General features: G+C 43.2%; 2 protein-coding genes and 1 long non-coding RNA gene across 6 annotated transcripts; 2 read left to right on the plus strand and 1 right to left on the minus strand.

The window, feature by feature from the left end:
- Positions 1-677: 677 nt before the first annotated feature.
- On the minus strand, positions 678-14260 carry LOC6543045 (protein mothers against dpp). 2 transcript variants are annotated; one of them, XM_015159677.2, is made up of 4 exons: positions 14080-14260; positions 2970-3433; positions 2213-2903; positions 678-2018 (listed from the first exon to the last, which is right to left on the minus strand). In XM_015159677.2, the coding sequence occupies exons 2-4, from the start codon at positions 3237-3239 to the stop codon at positions 1612-1614; spliced, it is 1368 nt and encodes a 455-aa protein (XP_015015163.1). In that variant the 5' UTR covers positions 3240-3433; positions 14080-14260; the 3' UTR covers positions 678-1611. The 2 variants fall into 2 exon arrangements, with proteins under 2 accessions (XP_015015163.1, XP_001968527.2); XM_001968491.3 differs by lacking the exon at positions 14080-14260 and adding an exon at positions 6649-7077.
- LOC113564083 lies at positions 13414-14383 on the plus strand. Of its 3 annotated transcripts, none has more exons than XR_003407775.1 (2): positions 13414-13628; positions 13802-14383. It is a non-coding gene; the product is annotated as an uncharacterized LOC113564083 (long non-coding RNA). The 3 variants fall into 3 exon arrangements; XR_003407776.1 differs by having other exon boundaries at positions 13815-14383; XR_003407777.1 differs by having other exon boundaries at positions 14261-14383.
- A 143-nt stretch (positions 14384-14526) lies between these two features.
- Positions 14527-16973, plus strand: LOC6540805 (probable tyrosyl-DNA phosphodiesterase). The gene is made up of 5 exons (XM_001968492.3): positions 14527-14753; positions 14807-15353; positions 15412-15801; positions 15856-16453; positions 16514-16973. The coding sequence occupies exons 1-5, from the start codon at positions 14678-14680 to the stop codon at positions 16643-16645; spliced, it is 1743 nt and encodes a 580-aa protein (XP_001968528.1). The 5' UTR covers positions 14527-14677; the 3' UTR covers positions 16646-16973.
- Positions 16974-17106: the final 133 nt, after the last annotated feature.

Here is a 17106-nt window from a genome sequence, read left to right on the forward strand (position 1 = left end):
TGAACTCCGGGAATCCGGCTGCCTTCTGGAAGTGGCCTTCAATTCTTTTGTAAGCTCAAAAAATAGTAATACAAAATATTAACTAAATTTATATTGGTTTATTGAAACTGTTTATTATATGTAATTGAAAACAGCAACTCGACAATCAAATGATGAAATGTAAAACTTTGACGCAAAATGTTGTCCAGTTGAAAAATATCTTATGTTCTAGAAAAGGTTTTCCGTTGAATACGATTTTGTGTTTTTACTTTTATTGTTTTAATTCATAGTTTTATTATTACATTAGTACGTTTAACATTAAGAGGCATGCAAGGCGTATTTAAGGCAATTTATAGCATTCAAAAACCAGTAAACTTCAAGGCAACTATTTCTGTTTCTTTTTCGTTTGGTAATCAGTATCTCTGCTTGGTTATTAAGACATTATTCAATTTGTTGTTTGCTCTACAGTTCGTACAACATCAAAGGCCCACATGGAATATCAAACAGGCACAAATATTACATAATATTTTGTTTTTAAGTAAGGCCGTGTTTTGCCCAAGCCTCTAATATACAGCTATTTTTACATTCCATAGTTTTTATATCTTAATTAATTTTGTGAGGAATTGCACACATGCGATAGTAAAAAACAAATAAAAGAACTCATGAGTCAAAAACAGTTTTTATTTAAGAAGTAAGCATTTCGTTTGTTTTTTTTATTATCCGCTACTTATTTTTCTGCGCACAAAAAATGTAATTGAAAACAAAACAGAGAAAATCATAAGCTTACGAAAACTAGTGTAAAATTATACATATAAAAAGGCAATTTTCTCGTGGTCTAAACAATATTATTTTTACTTAAGATAACAAAAGATCATTGTTTGGAAAAATGTATTGATTCAGTAGCGACTTTTCCATTCTTATATTTCGCTGGTAACTTTTCTTGTTTGATGTTTTCGATTTTTTTGTAACTTAAAATTAGTTAAACCATATATTTAAATCAACTATATTGAACATTGAATTCGTTGATCAAAGGCAAACCGCAAATGAGAAGAGTTAAACATAAGCTAGGGTTTTTCAAAATCATTTTAAGAAATGTATTGCAATAAGTGTTTTCATATCCCTATGTAAGTTTCTTGTTCCTTATGTAATTAAAGTTGGTAGGATTAATTAAATGTGTTTTTATATTTAAAGCAGTTTTGCAATGACACATAATTAGCACTTGAAATAGACTTGAACAAGAACTGTTTGCCAATGGGCATAGATCATTAATATTATAGCATGTAGATCATTGTAAATAGTTATACCATTTTGTAAATTGGTTTCTTAGCTCGCTGTCCATTTTCATTACTCTGTTTTAGCATTAGGAATGACATTCGCATAGAAAATCATACGATAAACTATAAAATATGGGCAAAGGGCGGGTGTTGGAGTAGCTTGCGTACATCTATATAAATATGCAGCTGAGTGGCATAGACACGATCTCATCCTCGGGCACAGATCTATGCTTCCTCCATTGTCCTGTGTTCTCTACGTCTTTTCACACTTAGCTTTCACTCACACGTACTCATTTAGCTACTGGTTTTGTATTCCTTCTCTTCCGTCTCCATTGAGGACTTGCGCCTCATCTTAAGCTTAGGATACCGAACTAATTGCATTATGCGGAGAGCCCATTTGCGTGAGCACCTTGTCCAGCCACTGGAGCGGGCCGTGCAGATGGATTTCGATCCAACAGGGAGTCGAGGTCACGTCCTGGCGATGGTACTCCGCTCCCCAGCCCTTCACGAACGACATCCGGATCGTGCACATCTTCGTTAGCTCGTAGACGGCCTCGAATCCATTGTTCACCGACTGCGAGAGCAGCTGAGCAAATTCCTGGTTGTTGAAGATCTTCAGCGAGCAGCCCGGCGGTATTTTGCACACGGTGCTCGGATGGAATCCGTGGTGGTAGTTGCAGTTGCGCGACTGCACGAAAATGGCGGAGTCGGACAGGCATTCAGCGTAGACCTCGCCGGTCACATAGTATAAATGAACGCCCTTGCCTGCGAAAGATGAAACGTTTTTAGTGTTAAAGGTTGCTAGTAAGTTTCTTAAAGTTCATAGCTTTCTGCTGATAAGGACAAGTCATTTTCTAAAGTGCAATCTAGCTGAGTTATTAACCACTTAAAGATAGTTGCTGATGGGAAATCTCTGTGAATTGGTTAATTTCCGTGACCTAACTGGTAAAACTACCCACCTATATGACGGCGTGTGTTCTCGATGGTGCTGTTCCTATTCACGTTGCTCAGCTGGCCGAGGCAGCAGCGGTCCGAGTTGTTGGAAGGATTCGTGAAACCGTCGACGATCACGGAGTTGTTGTTGCAGTGGAACACCTCACCCACCCGGCAGTTCAGCTCGTAGTAGGCTATCGACGCCCAGAAGGCGGGCTCCGAGTAGCTAACCTGGGCGACATCGCCCATCTGAGCATCCATCAGCTGGCCACCGTCGTTCGGATTATTGGAGTTGCCGTCCTCCGAGGGACTGTAGGCGGGCGGCGGTGTGCCCGCCAAGCTGTCGTACGGCGAATTGGGATTGGAGTTCACGGAGCTCGGACTGCCCACCGATGTGTTGCTGGTGCTCAAGCTGTGCGAGTTAAATCCACTGTTCGAGTAGCTCACATTGTGCGGCATACTGGGCTCGGCCACATGGTTGAACTGCAGCATCGAGTGTCCGGGCGCGAATTCCGAGTGGCGAGGAACGAGAACTGGCGGCAGCACCGGACTCTCCACGCGCTTATAGTGGTACGGATTGATGCAGACCTCCTTCTGCTTAGCGCTGAAGGGATACTGGCACAGCTCGAGGGGCTTCAGTTCGTGGTGCGACTGCAGATCGGGCCAGCGCCACACGCGGCAGTAGATCACATGCGGCAGACCCTTGCGATGGGAGACCTGAAAGCCACATAAACGTTAGTAATCCATAGATACATAGCTAGCGATGTCGCGTGTGATGTCCACCTGTAATCGTCCGTCCAGCGAGCGTGGAATGGTGACACACTTTGAGGGCTGGCCGGGACAGGAGAGCGCGCGCTCCAGCTCCTCGATGGCGCCCTTGCGCTTCTTCAGCTTCTTCACCAGACTGTCGACGGCCTTCTCCGCCCACTTCTCCTCCTCGTCGCCCTGCTTCCAGCCCAGCAGCTTCTTCACCGCCGGCGATGTGAAGGAGAACAGCGAGCCCAGCGTGGACATCGCACTGCTGGTGTTCGATTCCACATCGTCGGTGTCCATTCTGCTGCTGCCGCTGATGGGTGTCGTCAAGCTGAGGTTGTTGCTGCTGCTGCTGCTGCTGCTGGTGATGCCACTGCTGCAGATGTGGTTATTGTTATTGTTGATGTGGTGGCTGTTGTTGTTGTTGCTGCTGCTGCCGTTGATTTGGGGTGGAGTCACCCGATAACCGGTATAACTATCAGCGGGCGGATAGTCTGTGAAAAGAGCAAGTAAAAGCACACATAAATAATAAATACAAATAGAATTGCAGGCATTCATCATCAAGCTTAGATTGTCTCAGTAACGCCCACAACGCAACGCATGCAAAATGCGAATGCACAGAGAGAAAAATTGCTAAGACCGAAACACACTTTTGAAGGCAACTTTTGAAAGTTTGATTTGCTCAAGAGTAAGTGTATAGCTACTGCAGAGGAGATACCAATTAAGTCGTCGCTTTTTCTTCCAGTGTCATCACCCGCTTGGCCAAGTGCCCAGCTGAAATCGGAGGAGGAGTGAATATCCATGGGGCCTGGCGGCCGGGCAACACATCGTGTTTTTGGCTTGTGAATGAAGTCGTTGGGAGGTTCCTGTCATGAACGGACTCCTCCCACTTTCGATGTTGGCGGCCAATTGCATGCAAATTGCCTGCAACATTTGCTCATTGAGAATGATGGCTATTATTGCTTCTGTTAACCAGCTAGCTGATTAATCGAAAACCGATTTCGTTGGAAACTTATTTTTATCTATCAAATATGCCTATTGTTCATATTCAATCGCAGCTGACGTCAATTGTGAAACTATTCTATTCAAATGGGGATTTTTGGTGTCTGTTAGTTCTTTGAATTCTAAAAAACCACTAAGTTTGGCAGAGAGAAGAGTTTTCACTTCTCAACGTTATTAATAGCTATTACTCGGAAATATCACTAATTTAGGAAACAACAATTGGAAGAGGTCTTAGTAATATTTATGGAGCAAAGATAATAGTTTCATGTGCTGGCTTGCCTTATCGATTCTTAGAAAATCGGCATTAAAACATTGGGTAATCAACAGAAAAAAATTCGGAAGTCAACTCAATAATCGGTAACAAATATTTATTGGCTTAATCAGCAGATTGGAGTAATTGCACTTAGCTAGGCCTCACTGTACTGCCGTTTATCTGAGCCGAGTGGCGAGAACTGCATCTCATAATTAGCGCAAATGATAACCAAATGGTGTTCAACTTGTCAGCGCCACAATTGTGGGTATTCCCCCCCTGGAATTTTCGCCCCAAAGACAACAATTCCATTTGAATTATGACATTTCAATGTTAGCAGCAATTCCGAGAAACTTCTCCTGAAGTGTTGGCCAAGTGGCTCGAGCTGGCGGTCTTAGCCGCTTTTTGGCGTGTGTTGGACTCAATCTCGCGTTTTTCCTCAAGGTGTCAAAAAGTGTTTGATTAAATTTAAAAGTGACAAAACCTAATTGAATGAAAATTTGTAGTAGCAATTAATTTGTGCAAGCTGGAGCGCTAAAATCACAAAAAAACACAGAGCCGCGCCACACAAGGCGAGCCAGCAAGCGCAACCACCCATTTTTGCGGCAATCAAACGGGCCTGGTAAATCCAATTTCAAAAGCAATTAAATGCCGGCGATAAATCAACAAGTGCAGCACTTGGACAACAAGAAAACACCTCTCGATTGGGCCGACAGACCAACTGGCGCATATTTCTGGCCAAATTAGCCGTTGCGTGAATTAATTTCCATTTTCTCGCTCAACTCAGGCCTAATACTTTTGGGGCGTTGCCGTTGATTTCGTACTTTGTTTTTTGTTTCGCCGCATTGACAATTTTATGTTGTCGCCCATGGAAGGGGGCGTGGATCGGGTCACCCAGTTTCCTAACTGGCCAAAGTCACCCAGAGCCCCAGGCGGTGGATATTACTCCATATTGCTCCACCTTTACCTCTACCCTACAAAGTAATATGATTGATATTACAATTATTGATATCCACACAACTACTTTGTGTGACCTTAAGGAGCTCTTCCAAAACTAAGATTGGGTGCAAACAATCACTAAAGGGCACTCTTTCCCACTCTAACTAATCCCAAAATTAAACATAAATTATGTCAGCGCACTTATTTAGAATCCAAGCAAAGGGACAGTTCACATGGTCCCCCTTTTCAGGAACTCCGGATACAAACGGAGTGACACTTGGCACTTGGCAGACTTATCTAGAGGGTTACGGGAGATAGGGAGCTCCGGGTATTTGCCCAGCTGAGTGGTGTCGTGGGGCAAGCATACAAATTTGGATAATGCCCCCGGCTTGTTTGTGCAAAGCTTGCAGGTGGGGTTCTCCATGGACTGTCGCTTTTCAAAGGTGGGGAACGGCACCACTAATTCGCAGGAATTATAGAAACACTCTATTTGCATGATGTTAACAACATATCCAACATATTTATGATGTTTATCGAGGGATTTGCTGGTTTTCTAAGCAACAAAGTGGCTTTTGTTTCTTGTTTTGCCCACCTCTTGATGCATCTATAGTTAAACGTTACTAAATATACATTTAACAATTTGATAAGCCATTTATGATCCATTGTCAGATGGTTTTTGCACGCATGGGGACATTCCCCTAATCAATTAAAGATCAATAATCGTAATTTGCAATTACATATTACCCGAGCTCAGATCACGTATCCCACTCCCTCCACTTTCCCTTCTTTTGCTGCCTTTTGCCCCACCCAAAAGTGGCCCACTCTTCTTACTGGTTCCAGGAAGTGCACACTCGAAGAAAAGTCGCTTGGTTCATTGCTTTAGAGCGAATTCAACTGTGTTGATGGTTATAGTTAATAGGGCAACTAAGTTGATCAGCACATCAAATGGGCTGTGTGCAATATTCTGGCTAGCGATACCAGCCATCGCCAGTTTCTTGCAGTGCAGCGCCGCTCAGGGACTCGCCGATCATAACTCACATGGAGGAGCGGAGGAGCGAGGACTTCGAGGCACTTTATGGCAGGCACGCATTCGCGCATGCGTATCATACCATTCCAATCGATAATCAATCATAAATGCGGCAGTGACAATAAGGCGTAAATCATGGGAGCCAGGTAGAATCAAGGTGGATGGGCACTGAGGCACAGAGGTAAAGATGTACAGAAGTACAGAAGCACTTCCGCTGCCATTGGAGGCGGGCAAAGCGGGGTAAGGGGTACTACGAGTAGTGCCACAATACAGAAGAAAAAAGAGCAGAGAGGGAAAATAGGGACTTGGACCCATGTTTAAAAATAAACAAACAATGCACACACGAAAACGCTGAGATAAAGACCAAACCAAACAGGCGGCCAGAACGGCCAAAGATTCGATTTGATTTGAGGAAAACTCAAAAATCGAGCAACTCGCGGGTGCCGAACAACTACGAGCTAAGAACTAAGAACTAAGAGCTAACAACGTACACATGATGATGTTGAGATTGCAGATATTATTTTATTTATTTTTATTGCACGCACATACACACACGCACGCACACACATACACAGGCGCGCGCGATTCGAAATCAGCATCAAAATGTTATTTTATTCGTATGCAAATCGCAAATCGCAAATGCGACCCTCCACGACGATCGGAAATCCAATCTCTTCAGCAGTTACATTTCCGATGCGAGTCCAGATACAAGCGTTATCTTTTCATGCGCCGGAATGCGCCTCCGTCATAATAACTTAATGCATTAAAGCCGTTTGCCGTGTATTATTTCTTATTTCAGCCGCAAATTACGCAAAGTGCCCAGTGGAAATGGCGGCGAGCGCGAATCAGAAATCAACTGCACGACACAACCGATCGACAACGAATGCCGAACGGGTTGCCCACGAAACTGAGTCCGCCGAGTGTTGACTGACTGACTGACTGACGAACTGACTGACTGACGAACTGACTGACTGACTGGCTGCGTGAGTGACGAACTGAACGCAGCCCAAACTGCATTCGTATTGCGCATCTGTGTGAGTTCGCCAGGGATGCGACGCAGCAGGCCCACCCTAAAGTATCTAAAGGTGGCAACAGCCAAACGAAACTGCACTTTCAGGTTTATGTAAATATATATCGCTTTTTCCTAATCTTTCGCCATACCTAAAGTAATCCAAAGCATACTGAATTCATTTGAAATGGAAATATATACGAATTTGGAAAGCATAAGCCTAAAATGCTACCTTACCTAACTCGTATATTTTCGCTCTCTAGTGTACAAGTTAGTCACTACTTTATCAGCAGCTAGTCCGCAGCCCTGATTTCTGTAGACCGCCGAGTGACGTATTCGTGCTCCTGTGCTCGTATTTTGTTTCAGTGTGTGCTCGGGCCGCCAAGTGCACACCACCACTACACGCAGGCACTGAAAGTTTTGTTTTAAACAAATCGAATGCCCTATCTGCAGTTGGGGCGCCTGCACGTGAGCGCGAACGTGTCTGTGTGCAGCAGAGCACACGGCGAGAAAAACATGTAACATAAGCATTGCGAGTAACCATTTTACTTAAACACTCTGCAGAACTCTATAATCATATCAGTAAGCAATTACTTGCTCATTTCTTCTACTTCACTCTTTTCGGAGTACAATACATTTTTAGGTGCACACCGATTTGTTTGCAGTGCATGGCCTTTGGTGGTGGAGGTGGTGGCGTCAGCCCACAGTCACAATCGAACTGTAAACACCCCACTGCAACCACAACAAAAATGGGGGAGGGGACTTTCAGGGGAGGCATTTAGGAGAAGGCAGCGTCAACGAATTTTTTCGTGCGTGGGACCGGCGAGTAATTGAACCTCAAATTCGATGGAGCCGCCCGCTGGCAGAGTGTTTTCGATACGAAAATAACCGGGAACACGACGAAATTCTCGTCGCGGATGCACTGCCAACTATTTAATGGGGAAAGCAGGAGGCAAACAGCTGATGGGCGTGCTGCAAATTGCAAGTTCCCTAAGATAATCCATGAAACTTTGTATGTAGCTCAGATATTTTCGTTACCAAACCTTTTGAAGTTGAGTCAAGCAAACCTATTGTCTTGACCCGGACTGTAGGGGTGCTTAGAATGCGAGCATGTTTATGTGTGATCGGTGCTCCCTCCGCTTTTATAGCGTGTTTAACACTACTAAACGCGAAGTTATTGCCAACATGGGTAGCATTACACAGTCGCAGTGAAATCGAAATAGTAATGAAGCGCGCCCCCTCGAAAGCAGATGTGAAAACCACGAGAAAATAACAAAATAATTATGTAGTCCCTTTGAAACAATAAAAATTTATGCACGCAAATTGCACAAAAGCGGAAAACTCAAAACACACACGTGCCAAAGTGCCAGCGTCAAAGGGCAAAAAATGCCCAGGCACGGCAGAAAATCCTTTTTTAAGTAAATTAACTCAATTCTAATTGCAAATAATTGCCGCGATAATTGCAGGGAGCCACGCAGAGGCTTTGTCATGTGAGTAATTGAGCTGTCAACACGGGGACACCACCGCTTTTTTGCAAAGTGCAACAAATTCGTAGTCAGCGTTGGGTGGTCTACACTACTTTCAAATAAATAGCTTTCAGTTCCAATATTTATTTTGCTTCATCATGTAAAAGTTTATAAACATTGATGCACATTTATGACTAGTATGCAACATAAATTGCTTAGCTGTTTTTTGCGAAAATGTGCGTAGTAACGAAGCGCACCATGAGAGCATGCGATTATGTAGAACAAACTAAACTAATCATTATTAGCAGTTATCAGAAGAAGCTGCATTTCCTTTTAATAACTTTTAACAAGTACAAAAAAATATTTTATCTATATGATGACACTTCCCTTTTTTCTTTCCCATTCTAACAGCAAATAGAATGGCAGTTCTTCTAATAGAAGTGGACAAATTTCGATGCCAATTAAAGCTCGCTAAACATGTGACAAAAGTCAACTACCAGTAGCGAAGTCTTCAGCTTTGTTGCGATGTTTGCTCCTTTGTTGCCCCAGTGTTGTTGCACTGTTCCTCTGTTGCATTGTTGCATCGTTGAGCTGTTGTTGTCGTCTCACCGTCACTGCCGACGCCTAAACATGCAACAATTGTTGCGTGTTCAACTGCCAATCAATGCCAATGACTGCCGGACCACAGCAGCAGTGGCAGGAATCAGGAGCAACACTTGCGGCCACAATGATGGGTATCTTTTAATTAACCATGGCGTAAAACAAACAAAATTACTCCAACTAAAGCGTGCTACCTCAATTTACATGTTGTATTTCAACTTAAATGAATGTGCAACAGAAACTATTAGGAAATATGATATGTAATAAGAACTCTTTTTGAAAACCTCTCATCCCTATTCTGTTGAGCTCGTCTGTGGAGGAGAGAAGGTCCTAAAGTGCAACGTGCAGCGGAGCAACTGCAGCAGCAGCAAGTTCGTCATCGTCATCGGCATCCACGATTCGTTCGGTTCGCTTAAATAGCCATAAATATGTGGAGTATGCGCCACAGTTTCCGAGATGGCTCCCCTGCTCCTCGGCCCCCAGTCCACGCCCCTTCTACCCGGGACTCTTAACCCTTCCGCCTGTCCTGCGGGTTAAACGTGCTGCTTCAGTGTGGCGCCTAATGCGTGCGCCAAAACAAAACGTAAAAGAATTCTTAGAAAAGCGTCGCCGCGCGACCAAGCGGCTTCTGAGCAAGGGGCAACAAAAAACCAGGGACTTTGGGGCGGAGAAGTCCACAATCGAGTGGATTAAATGGCACAAACATGGCTAGTTACATGTATTTAACACGCACGGGGCAGTCTGTACTTAAATGTTGGCAGTGCGACACAAACAATGACAAGTACCACCATTATGGTCAAAAGCTCGACGGCGATCCACTAGAGACGATCGCCAGCGGGGATCGCAAAACACACCAAAAAAGCTGGTGGGGATTCAACAAGATACAAGACGTGGATGATCACCGAGTCTACTGACTTCAAACCTAATGTTGCTATCACCTCTACTGCTATTGATCTGCTAAAATGAATATGAAGACATCCTAAACATAAATGAGTATCCAACTAGTTGCAAGGCAACTTTCCCGCCACTTAACCAGCCTTTGATGGATATCTACACCATTAAAATAGGAGCGGCTGGGAATGGTGGTTCTGCCCATGGCCAGCAAACTCCGCGTTGTCAATGCACAAATTTATTAGATTTTAAATGCAATAATTATTAGCATTATATGGGCAATGAAGCGCCGATCGAGAACAGCGCCGGAATATGGAATCAGTCTCGGCCAGTTCACTGTGTGTGGCTAAGACCACGGGCACTTGGTATGCAAGCTGGCCAACAACGATCGCCAGTAGCTGCCAAACTGTAAACGCTAGTTACGGGCTAATTTCATTCAAGACGAGCTCGCTTTGCGTGGGTGTTGGCTCCACCGCCTGTTGCATGACTTCGCCGCCTTTCCAGCCCCATCTCGGCCCCCAAACCATAACTATTGCCATGACAGTTCGGCGACAGAGATTTATGCGCTGCAATTTCCCACTTTATTGCAGTTTAAAGTTGCGTTTTCATAAGTTTTGGCGCAGTTTGTCTCTTTTAGCTGCCATTTGCCTCAATTTCGCGCCCTCAATGTGGCACTTGAACGGGTTACGAGCCAGTCAGGCGGGGAATTTATATTTTTAGGAAGTGTTCAAGGGTCTACAATGTTATTTATTAATATAATTAGCTCTATGTTATGGTAAGATCCATAGGAGAACCTTTGTAATTCGCATTTGTAGACCTTAGACTTCACTTTCCCATAAATTGTATATTTCCATTTCTAAAATTATTTATTTCTTTATGGGAAAGAGTATTTAACACTGCGGATCTGCGCTCAAGGCAGCCACTTTTGATCTTTAATTTAAAAGCCAATGCTGCGAGTTTTTGAAGCCAAAGCCACCAAGCCATTGATAAGAATCTGCTTTCGAGTACTTCTTAATAAAGTTGTTGCCGGCATTATGACAATCAAAAGAGAAAATCCTATTGCGACGGGGTCTAAAAATAAGTTCAAATTCGTGTTGACAATTTTTAGGTTGCTTTTTTGTCGCTGGGCTTTGCTGAGTTTTGTTTGGCGTTTTATTACCATTGCGCGAACGGATTATCGCGACAAGAAGATCAAAAGCAGGAGGACCAGGCGGATGGGGGGCAAAACACATTTATATGGATATAAAAAAATAACAAGAGGGGCCGCCCACTGACACTGGTTGGCAAAAAATGAATACGAAACCGAAAAGCGTAAATCACGCTTTCGATAGATCTAAAATTAGTTTCCTGCGATAAGCCATAGCCAGATTAATGCAGTAAGTTTGGTGGATATAAGCTCAAAGTATAAGGCACATAACTATCGAAAATTATAAATAAAATGACGTAAATTATGCTGAGAGAAGCAGGAGTTTTAATTTGATAACGAATGAACTAGGCTATTATCTAATAATAAATATTAAATTATACCCTGCAGTTTTGTGCCATAATTCAGAGGGGAATGGGAACTGGTGGTAATGTCTTGATCACATTTGATTTAGGTTTTTATTAATTTTGCCGAGTTACTGACACGAAATTTGCATGTTGCTTGTTGCACAAACTGCGCATAAATCCAATTAATAACATAATTATGTGGCAAGCAAAACGCAGCGGTTCGAAGCTCAATTCAAGAGGCCGCCGTTGAGTTTGCGACTGCATTTGCAACTTTTTGTGGTGCGTAGGCTTTGCTGAGCCACATAAACCACCAAATCACCAGTTACTTTGACTAACCAACCAAGCAAGCAACCACCGTCGTATGCAAATTGCCCATATGCATTTTGGTTATTTTTCCCACTGTTGGTTTATGCCCAAATTGAAATATTGACTTTGCGCACTTAATTTTCGGCCTGGCAAATTTGCATTGCCAATCAAAGAGAGGGACGATAAGTTGAAGGCAAATTTCTAGCTAAACAATATGCAACATACATTAGAAAAGCATTTTAAACATAAGGCAAACCCAAGTGTCCTGTGTGGGTGCCAGAAACTTTAGATCGGGGGCGTTACTTCAGACCAACGATAAGTCTTATTGAGAACTTCTTGCGGCGTTTCGCAAAATGATTTGTGGTCTTGCCCCGGGAATTAACACGACAACTAAAATGGGATTGGAAAACCACACAGCCGATAACGAATGCAAGTCACAAATCAGATTGGTCGGAAATTTTTAAAAGTGATTCACCTTTTGAAAAAGTTTGAAGTTTGATAATCTACAGTTGGTCAAGTCTAACTTTAACCATCATCTGTTCACAGAATATTATGCCTCGTAAGGTTTTGTAAGGGTTATTCTATATATAGAAGTATTATTTTTAACTATAAACGAAAGGTTTTTTGACGAAACCCTTGAACACTAGCATCCATCTTAGGCCAGTGCTCACTGTCTTAAATCAGCGAACCAAACCGCAGAAATAGAATATAAGAAAAGCCAAGAGAACATAGATCGGAACCACTAGAAAAATCAAACCCACCCACCCACACGTCGAGCGGTTCGCCAAGTGGAATTGAGTGCACCACATTGCAAGTATTCCCGTCTTGTGTCGCGATTCGCTTCAGTTGCATTCTACAAAGGAACAGCTTTAGATTGGCTGCAAGTGCAGTGATGTGCGCTTGGCTTTCCACCCACAAGATTGATATCTTGAAGGTAATTCGAATATTTCTAATGATGAATAGAAAACTCAAATACCTCTGTTAATGATTTATGATTTTTAGTTTCTCTGCAATAATCTAGTTTTATTGCTAACTGATGAAAGTGAAATATGCTGTTTTTGGCTGTTATTTCTGAAAAGAACTGCTGTTGCGGTAGCTATTTCGACTGCAACTGCAATTCCAATTCCATTGCACACGGTTCCCGCTCATTTTCCTTCCCCGCTGATAACGAATAAAAGCGCATCCAACGCGGCGTAACATAGATAAGCACACTTAAAGCACACAAAGCAAATAAATAATAATAAGGTTTCTAGTTTGTTGCCACTAAATAAGGTACTGAAATATTCATACCCTAGGACTACCTAAGCCAAGTATATACAAAACATCAAATTTCAAATTTTGGTCCACCCCCTTTACCTCCAATTGGAGCTTGGCATCACTGGCTGCAACGTTTCTGATAAGATTCGAGCGCCGCGACGCTGTTTATTATTTACCGTTTGAAAGCCAGAGAGTGGAGAGCGAACTTATCAATATGAAGCCCAAAAGCTGAGTCATAAAGGTGAGAGGAGAGAGCAAAGTTCCCTTTCTAATTCGATTATTCACCCAAATGTGCAACGCATTTCTATTGGTTTTTGTTTTGGTGCACTTGAAATGTACATATACTAATATTTAGAAATTCCGCACCTGTGTTGGCGGCAGCGACGCCGACCGAGGCAGCGGCAGAGGCTCAAGTGGAATTGGAAGGGAAATGTTCAGACAAGAATTTCAAGTATTTTCAAAACATAATAAAAATTTAATTTTATTGTGTGTATTTATAAGTGATGCTACTTTTTCTTCGTTGTTTTTTGTTTTTTCTTTTTCTGTTTTTGGTTGAATTAATGGCGCGCACGCACTTATACATACACAATACACAACGCGCACACATGCACACACATATTGCAGCATATTCTTATAGGAAGAAATCAACGGTGATCGTCCCTGCAAAGAAAAACAACTACAAAGCCAATTCTGTTTTTGCCCCCAATACAACAACAATAATAACAACTAAAAGAACAACAACAACAAATGTGTGGCGGTCGCAGCTATGATAAAGAAGAAGCAGCATCATAGCACAAATACAGGCAAACATTTTTTTCTTCTCTTTCACCCGAACGTAATTGCACTTAAAAACCGATTTTCCTGTGGGAAAAATCGGTGAAAACGGGCTGGAAGCTACTCACGCGTGGATTTAAGCACTTGCTGCTCGTTTATTTCGACATTTTGTTTGGTTCTTCGCCCCGCAAATGTGCGTAAATTGTTTTTCAAAATTGTTTATCACGAAATGCAACACACACAACACACATTAAAAACAGTGTGACCATTACTGTCGAAATATACTAACTTCCATTCGATCTACCAAAGGTAGAGGTGCGCTATTGTGACTATCGCTTTGCCGGAAAATATCGCCAAGGAATTCCAATATGAATTAAAAATTGGTTTTAATTAACATAAATTAGATAGTATAAATATTAGAGACAGGCTTCATTTTAAACTAAATATATTGTAAACCATCGATGTTATTATTAAAGTAAGTATGTGAATCGTAATGTACGGAATTTTTCTATATTTATCATATTCACTTCTATAATATATAATTTAAACTAAAGTAAGTCATGCAACATTTTGAAATTTCTTATTTAGCCAACGGTATTTTTGCAATCGATTAATTGCCATCGCCAGCTGAGCGCGCTTTGTTTTTTTTTGGCACACCATTTGCGAAATTCTATTTGTGTTAATTGTTTTGTTGTTATTGTTATCAAGTAGTAAATATTAAGCAACATGAAGGAGTGTCCTTATGGCGAAAAGTGCTACAGAAAGAATCCCATTCATTTCGGCGAGTTCTCCCATGCCCACCGTAAGTAAATTCCAATAAAATGGATCCCCATATTATATTTGGCTTTTATACAGTGGATGCCATCTATGAGAAGGGAAATGGATCGGGGGACTACGAGATACCAGCGAAGTACTCCAGCGAGATGATCCACACCCAGTTGAAGTTGCTGGAGAAACTGTTTCCCAAAAAGGCGGTCAAGAAGGAGAAGGAAGCCCAGTCCTCGGGCTCAAAACCACCAGTAAATGCTCCGATTGCCAGTGGATCTGCGAGTTCAGGGTCCTTAGATACCAAGCCCAGTGGATCCACAAGTTCCAGGCCAGCTGCTTCGCAAGACACCTCAAACCTCGCCAAAAAACAGAAGCTGAACGCCAAAAACATCAAGGACTATATTCCCGTGGTAATCGAAAAGGGAGGGATGGCCAAAAAGCTGGAGCGAGCCGCTCCATATAACATGTTCCTCACGGCGATTACGGACTCCAAGTCCACTCACTCGGAACCATTGAGCATAACGCTCCAGGAAATCCTGGACGAGAGTCTGGGCGAGATTGAGAGCACCGTTCAGATCAACTTTATGGTGGACATTGGCTGGCTCCTGGGACACTACTATTTTGCCGGGATACTGTAAGTAATATCTGATTAATATCTACTCATCGTGGTAATGCAAACGCTCAACTTGCAGGGACAAACCACTTTTGGTACTCTACGGCGACGAGTCTCCGGAGCTGCTTAGCATCGGCAAGTTCAAGCCGCAGGTCACGGCCATTCGTGTCAGAATGCCCACGCCCTTTGCCACCTCGCACACCAAGATGATGTTCCTGGGCTACAGCGATGGCTCCATGCGGGTGGTCATCTCCACGGCGAATCTGTACGAGGACGACTGGCACAACCGCACGCAGGGCTTGTGGATAAGTCCCAAGCTGCCTGCTTTGCCGGAGGATGCGGATACGGGCGCTGGCGAAAGTCTGACGGGCTTCAAACAGGATCTTATGCTGTACCTGGTGGAGTACAAAATAACGCAGTTGCAGCCTTGGATAGCAAGGATCCGAAAGAGTGACTTCAGTGCCATCAAGTAGGACACAAGCAAGCATTGTAGCGTAAACCTCTCAATTGTTTCCCTCCACAGCGTTTTCTTTTTGGGCTCTGTGCCCGGCGGTCATCGGGAGAGCAGCGTGCGTGGTCATCCGTGGGGTCACGCTCGCTTGGGCTCCTTGCTCTCCAAGCACGCGGCGCCCATCGACGATCGTATACCCGTCGTCTGCCAAAGCTCGAGCATCGGCAGCCTGGGAGTCAGCGTGCAAGCCTGGATTCAGCAGGACTTCGTCAATAGTCTGAAGAAGGATTCCACGCCTGTGGGCAAACTGCGCCAGATGCCGCCCTTCAAGATGATTTATCCCAGTTTCGGTAACGTGTCGGGCAGTCATGATGGCATGCTGGGCGGCGGGTGCCTGCCCTACGGCAAGAACACCAACGATAAGCAGCCGTGGCTCAAGGACTACCTGCAGCAGTGGAAGTCCAGCGATCGCTATCGCTCGCGCGCAATGCCGCACATCAAGAGCTATACGCGCTTCAATCTGGAGGACCAGTCGGTGTATTGGTTCGTTTTAACCTCCGCCAATCTGTCGAAGGCAGCCTGGGGCTGCTTCAACAAGAACTCGAATATCCAGCCCTGCCTGAGAATCGCCAACTACGAGGTTGGCGTCCTATTCCTACCTAGATTCGTGGTAAGTTTTGAGAGCTTGTTTAATCTATGTTCGTTGTAACTGGTGCTCCTTGATTTTCAGACTGGCGAGGACACCTTTCCCTTGGGCAACAATCGCGACGGCGTGCCTGCTTTTCCACTACCATACGACGTTCCATTGACGCCCTACGCTCCAGATGATAAGCCTTTCCTGATGGATTACCTACAAGGCTGAGATTAAGATACCTCCTTCGAAGCTTCGCCAATAGCTTTCCAATTAATTGTGTTGTATTTAAAACTTGGAATTCGTTATAATATCTGTTCCCTAGCACCTCATCACATTTTATATCAGTTACGTTTATTTATTCACTGTATATTTCATTTAAGAAAAAACATTAGGATTTACTTTATCAACATTACATTTGTCAGCAAATTAAAGCCATAAAATATTAAGTTGAGGCTACAAATATTTACAAAAAAGCGTCCTTAAAATCAGTCAGGCAGCATATATTTTGTTATACATTTCGTAACAACCATTTATAATAAAGAAAGCTTTTTATTTTTCGCATTTTTTGTTTAATAATATTATGCTTCTTTTTTTGTTATTGGTGGCTAGAGATGGTAGTTTACGGGTATAGCTACACGATACGCACAAAATACCACGGCTTATTGTCTGCACTGCGTAAAGCTGTAAAT

The sequence above is a fragment of the Drosophila erecta genome, unplaced genomic scaffold, assembly GCF_003286155.1.
Source record: "Drosophila erecta strain 14021-0224.00,06,07 unplaced genomic scaffold, DereRS2 tig00000055-arrow-pilon, whole genome shotgun sequence".
NCBI lineage: Eukaryota > Metazoa > Arthropoda > Insecta > Diptera > Drosophilidae > Drosophila > Drosophila erecta.